This window comes from Oncorhynchus tshawytscha, linkage group LG09 (assembly GCF_018296145.1).
Source record: "Oncorhynchus tshawytscha isolate Ot180627B linkage group LG09, Otsh_v2.0, whole genome shotgun sequence".
NCBI classification, from domain to species: domain Eukaryota; kingdom Metazoa; phylum Chordata; class Actinopteri; order Salmoniformes; family Salmonidae; genus Oncorhynchus; species Oncorhynchus tshawytscha.
In genome coordinates, this window is record NC_056437.1 from 17,746,180 (window position 1) to 17,753,399 (window position 7,220).

Sequence of the window (7,220 nt, forward strand, 5' to 3'; positions counted from 1 at the left end):
GAACTCGGTACTGAGTGTTCCAACCGAGGACAGACGATTTTTACGAGCTATGCGCTTCAGTACTCGGCGGTCCCGTTTGGTGAGTTTGTTTAGCCTACCACTTCGCAGCTAAGCTGCTGTTGCTCCTAGACATTTTCACTTCACAATAACAGCACTTACAGTTGACCGGGGCAGCCCTAGCTGGGCAGACATTTGAAGTACTGACTTGTTGGAAAGGTGGAATCCTATGACGGTGCCACTTTGAAAGTCACCGAGCACTTCAGTAAAGCCATTCTACTGACAGTGTTTGTCTATGGAGATTGCATGGCTGTCTGCTCGATTTTATACACCAGTCAGCAACTGGTGTGGCTGAAATAGCCAAATCCACTAATTTGCAGGGGTGTCCACATACTTTTGTGTGTATGTATGTATGTATGTATGTATGTATGTGTGTATATGTATATTTGCATACATACATACATGCATACATACATACACACACACACACACACACACACACACACACACGACCGTTCAAAGTTTTGGACTCACTTACAAATGTCCTTGTTTTTGAAAGAAAATCTAATTTTTTGTCCATTTTTAAAATAACATCAAGTTGATCAGAAATACAGTGTAGACATTGTTGATGTTGTAAATGACTATTGTAGCTGGAAACGGCAGATTTTTTAATGGACTATCTACATAGGCGTACAGAGGCCCATTATCAGCAACCATCACCCCTGTGTTCCAATAACACGTTGTGTTAGCTAATCCAAGTTATCATTTTAAAAGGCCAATTGATCATTAGAAAACCGTTTTGCAATTATGTTAGCACAGCTTAAAACTGTGCTGACTAAAGAAGCAATGAAACTGGTCTTCAGACTGATTGATTGACAGACAGATATATCTTTCTATTTATATGAGAGAGTAGCAGCAGCGTATGTGGAGAGTGAAAGCTGAGCACATCATCTCTCCATCTGTGACAACAGGATAGCTGTTTTCCAAGCAATCGTATTTTAAAATGTTATACAATCGGAAAACAGATTTCTTTCTCCTGGAGCATTTTCTTCCCCCCCAGAAAAGGGGAGAGGGGGAGAGTGGCTCGCTCGACACAGCTGCAGGACCCCAGCGAAACGGGCAGGCAGTCACACTTTCAGTACTGGATTCATGAGGATAATGTACTTTACCGTTTGACCAAATCATGGTTTTAGCCTCCTAAAAAAAGAGGATGTTTTTAATGAGGTGAATGAGTGCAGCCTGCACCGATGCGACCAATATAGTTGTAGTCTTGAGCCCTGCCTTGTAGGCTTTTCACTGTAGACATACACTCCAACTTTCGTTTTACTTCATTGAAAAAGACCTTCGTCTTCGCAATCAATAATAGCCTAGGCCAAGTCTCTCTCTTTCGCTCTCTCCTCAGCAGAACGGCAGCCCCGGACAATTTGGCTGGCTACAATTTTATTTATTGGCTTTTCATTTATTTTATCTACCAAAATCTGGAAATTACCGGCTAACGGAAACTCTGGTCAGTATGCATGTATAATGCATTTTCTGTCCTACATGACTATAATGGGTTGTAATGTGTATATACACTGAGTGTACAAAACATTAAAAATGCCTTCCAAAAATTGAGTTGTAACACCCCCTTTGCCCTCAGAACAGCCTCAATTTGTCAGGGGAGAGCATACAAGGTGTCAAAAACATTCCACAGGGACGCTGCCCTATATTGACTGCAATGCTTCCAACAGTTGTGTCAAGTTGGCTGGATGTTCTTTGGTCCACCACCCATCCTTGATACACACGGTAAACTGTTGAGCGTGAAAAACCCAGCAGCATTACAGTTCTTGACACAAACCAGTGCGCCTGGCACCTGCTACCATACACTGTTTTAAAGAGGCTTAAATCTTTTGTCTTGCCCATTCACCCTCTTGAGTGGCACACATACACAATCATTCTTAAACCTCCTCCCCTTCATCTACACTGATTGAAGTGGATTTAACCGGTGACATCAATAAGGGATCATGGCTTTCACCTGGTCAGTCTGTCATGTACAGAGCAGGTTGTCGTTGTGTAAGGTATGTTTTTTGTTATTTACTACAGGATTATAAAGCAGAGGAGGATCCTGCTCTGTTCAAATCTACAAAGACAGGCAGAGGACCGCTCTCACCTGAATGGAAGGTACAGGATTTTACCTACTGTCACCATATATATCCCGTCTTGTCTGTGATAGTTAGTCATATTGACACACACACTACCATGCTTCTCTCGTTTGTGGTGCTGGAGGTTAATGCTCCAAAATCAACATTGTAGAAAATAAAAATACATTTTGCCTCATCCCTCCCTGTGTTTCTCCTATGACAGAACGATCTGATGAACAAGACCGACTGTCCTAAGATGTGTGCCTACAAACTGGTCACTGTCAAGTTCAAGTGGTGGGGCCTGCAGACCAAAGTAGAGAACTTTATCCAGAAGGTACAATACTTTTCTCTTTCTCTCTTTATCCTTTTCACATTTAGGGCCTCCAATGAGAAAACAGACTGATACCTAATATGGTTGTTCTCTGGTCTCTCCTTTCATTCCCTCTCCCCCTCTCTCCTCCCCCATCTTCCCTCCTTAAGCAAGAGAAGCGTATTTTCACTAACTTCCATCGCCAGTTGTTCTGTTGGATTGACAACTGGGTGGAGCTGACCATGGCAGACATCCGACGAATGGAGGAAGAGACCAAGAAAGAGCTGGAAGAGGTAACACACAATTAATGTCTGCCATTTTTTTCATAGGTTTTAGACTTGTGCCTTGTTGTTTTTTTGTGGTGCATAGATAGGGACAGATGATGAAAAGGTCACGAACACATGATTCCAGAGGCATTGAGGGATCAAGGACCACAATAAACAACAAATCACCTATCTAGGACTGACCGTGACCCTCACTAACCCCTATGGCCTTAACCTTTGACCCTCCTATGAAGCTCTCTGATTGGTCCAGCTGACAGTTCTACTCTGCTGCCTTTAGATGCGTGAGAAGGGCACCGTTAGAGGAACCTCGGCAACGGAAGAGTAACCCCGCCCCTATAGGTCAAAGGTCAGAGACAGGCTGAGTAAGTTCCCCAACAGGACACAGGAAATGACATCTTCGTGGTGTTGGAGACTCATCCTGTACCTGCTCTCATCTCTCTCAATCCCCCCCATTAATTTGTTGCTCATCATGTTTTTCTCCCTTTTTCCAGCTGCATGTTGCCTTGCCTGTCTAATGAAACAATCTGCTTTTGGTTCAGTCTGTCGTTTGTCTATGGTGGTTTTGGAGTTCTATCTGCATGTGGTGCTCTCATTCCGTTTCTCTTTTTTTCCATGGCGTCTGCATCCTGTCTCTTTTTTTCCATGGCGTCTGCATCCTGTCTCTTTTTCCATGGCGTCTGCATCCTGTCTCTTTTTCCATGGCGTCTGCATCCTGTCTCTCTCTGCAGTTCTGCTCCTCAGCTCCTGCTGCATGACTTCTTCTCTTCCTTACCTCTTTGAAACCTTTTGTCCCCTTGCTGTCTTATTAACATGGTGTGGTCTGTGTGTGGTTCCAGGTGTTGGGGCAGCGCTCCTACCCTGTTGCTCTCTGCCATCTTTCTGCATGTATCATGTTGCCTACAGATGGAAAGAGGAGAGTTTTCACTATGATGGAGATGGGTTGAAGTGATGTGACTGCTAGTAAAGAGGAAACATTATTCTCTATTTCATGAACTAAACATTGGCCATTAGTTCACAATGTAGTACGTTTAGCTGTTGCTACATTATATATATATGATGGAAAGAGAGAATATGTTCACTCCATCACCTCAGTCTCTCCTACAGACACACATTTTGTCCTTCACTGTGTGACACGTGTGACTAATCTGTTTACTTCCTCCGCCAGCTGCGTAGTTCAGGTCAGGTTCGAGGCATGAGTGCTGCTCACGAGCAGTGAGGTCGACCAACCAAACCCTTCCATGATGATGATGTCACCAAGCTCACAAAGAAGAGGAAGTCAGCTGCTCTACTTCCTGTCTCCCATGATTCATATAGGGGTTTGTCCTGATTGGTCAATAGTAGTGTACCGACCCCCAATCACACGCCTCCTATTCACATTTAAAAAACGATTTGCACAGAAAGTAAATTTAAATTGCCTGTAACTATAATTGTTAGTTAATTATGAGACAGGCTTCATTTGTATCCAAGACACTCAAAGCCAATCCTTTTAATCAGACTAGAATGTTATTTTACAGTCCTCAGTATATGTTATAGTTTCCCCCTAAATTGGAATCGGATCACTTATTGGACCAATTTGTGTTATGTATTTTGTTCCCTGTTGGATACTGTATCTGTCATGGCTCTAGTTGGCTTCATCCTTGTTTCGGTCTCCTCCCTCGAGACTAAGATCTGTATAAACCCTTATACGAGGTGTAGGGGTCCGCAGACTTGAAATAAGTCCAAAATGGCACCATATTCCATATAGTGCACTACTTCTGGCCAGAGGGCCGGGTCTGAATAGGGTGCCATTTGGGAAGTCGATTTAGCACATCAACCCCTGTCTGGCAGGTGGCTGGAGGATGTTTTTTTGATTTGACCCTGTCCAGGCCTGTTGCTATCTCTTGTAAAACATGGTTGAGTGGTTTGACATGCATGTATACGATTCCTGCCCTCTGACCGATTTTGTTGCCATTTGTTGTTGCATTGCTGTCCTTTGATCCGATGTGTTTTCCTTTCAGGTTTTAAACATTTCATCCATTGTTTGCCTCAAGTGAGTGTTCACTGAGTTCATACATTTCAGAGCTGCTAGATCAGCTGTCACTTGTACCTGTAGTTCAGGTGTCATTCTACTCGGATGATGGAGAACAGATGGAATTAAACCCTTTTGCTTTCTGCTTACCTGTAGTCACGTCGCTAATGACTTCGGGGCTAGAATTTGGTGGCGTTGAAATACTTTAAAAGTATTTGATAGATACCCAGGTCTGCTGCACCGTTAGGAGGGACAGAAATACATTGCCCTTGTGACTGATGTCTCTAGCTGTCCTGTGGGAATACCAATTTATTTCTACCACTGTAGTGTTGACTGTCCTCCTATTTCATATTCACGGTTATAAAACATGGTCAGGTCCACTCCAGAGGAGTGTTTCCCAAACTCTTTCCTGGAGCCCCCTGGTGGGGGGCAGGACCGTGTTTGGGGAAAACCCTGTTCTAGATGACCTCTATCTCCAGTACTGTAATTATATATAGTAGGGAGCTGGCTCAAATGGCACCCTGTTCCCTATATGTAGTGCACATATAGTAGATGGGGTGTTGAGGTTTAGAATAGGTTGTATTACTCTTGGAAAGTTTGTCAGATCAGACACTGCTCTGACAGGTTAGGATTGGAGAAAGTAATGTTCCTAGAGCTGTGACTTAGGTAAAAATGTTCCGCTTTCAGCCATACTGTAGTTATTACCCCTGTGAATGTAGTGTGTCTATGGGATAATGCATGTCTTAGTATGCAAAGAAAATATTTTTGTGTGGATAATCACACATTCTCCATCAGCGCAACCATGTAGCTACCTGCTGCAGCATTAACAGATAAGGATATTTGATGAAGTATCTACTTAAACTAACTGAAAATTGATAGTTTATTCCCGTTATCTTGTTTTACATTTTGATCTCCAGGATCATGAAGCCTTGGAGTGAGAGAGACACTGTTAAAAGGATAAGTTGTATTCTTTTGTCCATTGTGTTTCTCCTATTTTTTGGGGATTTTTATTTTTTAGCCGTTCCTGTTGGGTCGCACAGCTGCATCCGACAATGGCTGCATCTACATAGCCAGCCCAGTTCTGATATTTTTCCCTCCACATCCCATCAGCTCATCTGGCTGGTCAAAAGATGAGAATTGGGCTGCCTGTGTAGATGCAGCCGATGTGACCCTTAACTGTCGCAGGTGATGATTTGGATTAGTCTTTATAGAAGTACCAGTGATGTGAGCCAGGTTTAGAAAGGCCTAATGGAGTATCACTTAACTCAGTCCTGGGGGTCCCCTTTTCATTCCAGCCCAACACTAAAACTGAATTAACTAGTTTTCACCAAGCCACTGATTACTTTAATCAGGTGTGTTAGTGATGAGCTGGAGAAAAACTGTGTGTACCCCCCCAGGAATGGATTGAGAAACACTGGCCATCAGTCCATTGTATCTGTATGGTCATCATGCCTAAGCACTTGCAAAATAAATTTCAACGATGCATATAAATGTATATTTTCTGATCATGTAGTGAATGTAAAATGTTAATATTTTTGTTTTTCACAGCTTCTGAGCTGTGGCAAGGTCTAGACGATAACAGAATATCTATTAAAATTTAACACAAAACTCCACCCAGTGCTGTGCTATTAATTTGACATCACGATTGTGGTTCATCTACTACTGAATATACAGTTAATAAATAGCCTACTCTGTATTTGAGACAAACTGATTTATTTTATGACATTCCAGTGTTTGTTTTCCATTTTCTAGCAAAAGAGACAGGATGGGTATAAATTGATGGCACTCCAGATTGTCGACCACTTCGTTCTCAGCACCTCAATGAGTCCACTGACAGCCTCTATAGAGGGTCCGGGGGTCAGTGTGAGAGGATCAAACTGTTCAACGTCCCTGCCCTCTCGTCCACGTCTTGTTTAAAAAGGATAAAATAAACCAAAGCATATAGAGATTGATATTAGTCAGTCTCAGTGTCCCCGGCTGTAAACATGTCTACTAGTTTAGGTCTCTATTCAATATCGCTGTAGCGTTACAGATTGAGCCGATATGCGTTTTGCAGTCTCCCCTAAAAGATTTCCACATAACAGGATAATTTGGATAGCATTCTAGCTTCGCCCCCATGTGGTTGCTAGCAAGCAGGCTAGGTATCAACTGCCAATCCAATAGGGGCTGGAAGCTATAGTGAGCTTTAATTGGTTAATAGCGTTGCGAGATCACAGAACTGCATAAAATTCAGCTTTCCCAAATTTGATCCAACCATGTCCACACTCCCTCGCCCCAAAGATATGTGGAAATGCACTAACTCGAACATTGCCTTTAAAAATGTCAATCACGCTGATAGACTGAATAGAGCCCTTAGGAAGCCTCCAGATAGAAATGCATTGATTAGAACACATTTTAGAGCGTTCCACAATGCTACTGAACGTGACCCTAATGTATATCGGTAGCTAGCAGGTGAAACGCCATAAGAGCAACGTTTTTAAGACACAACGGCCATGTTAGAG

General features: G+C 42.8%; 1 protein-coding gene across 4 annotated transcripts in view; it reads left to right on the forward strand.

Annotated features, from left to right (window-relative positions):
• LOC112257485 (phosphatidylinositol transfer protein beta isoform) overlaps positions 1-6,332 on the forward strand; it is a 31,229-nt gene extending 24,897 nt beyond the window's left edge. For 2 of the 4 annotated variants that reach the window (XM_024431077.2, XM_024431079.2), the window contains 5 exons: positions 2,080-2,157; positions 2,341-2,451; positions 2,598-2,720; positions 2,989-3,073; positions 3,877-6,332. In XM_024431077.2, the coding sequence (XP_024286845.1) occupies positions 2,080-2,157; positions 2,341-2,451; positions 2,598-2,720; positions 2,989-3,036 (360 nt within the window). In that variant the 3' untranslated portion in view covers positions 3,037-3,073; positions 3,877-6,332. The remainder of the gene's footprint in view (positions 1-2,079; positions 2,158-2,340; positions 2,452-2,597; positions 2,721-2,988; positions 3,074-3,876) is intronic. The other 2 variants (XM_024431076.2, XM_024431078.2) reach the window with 1 other exon arrangement.
• Positions 6,333-7,220: the final 888 nt, after the last annotated feature.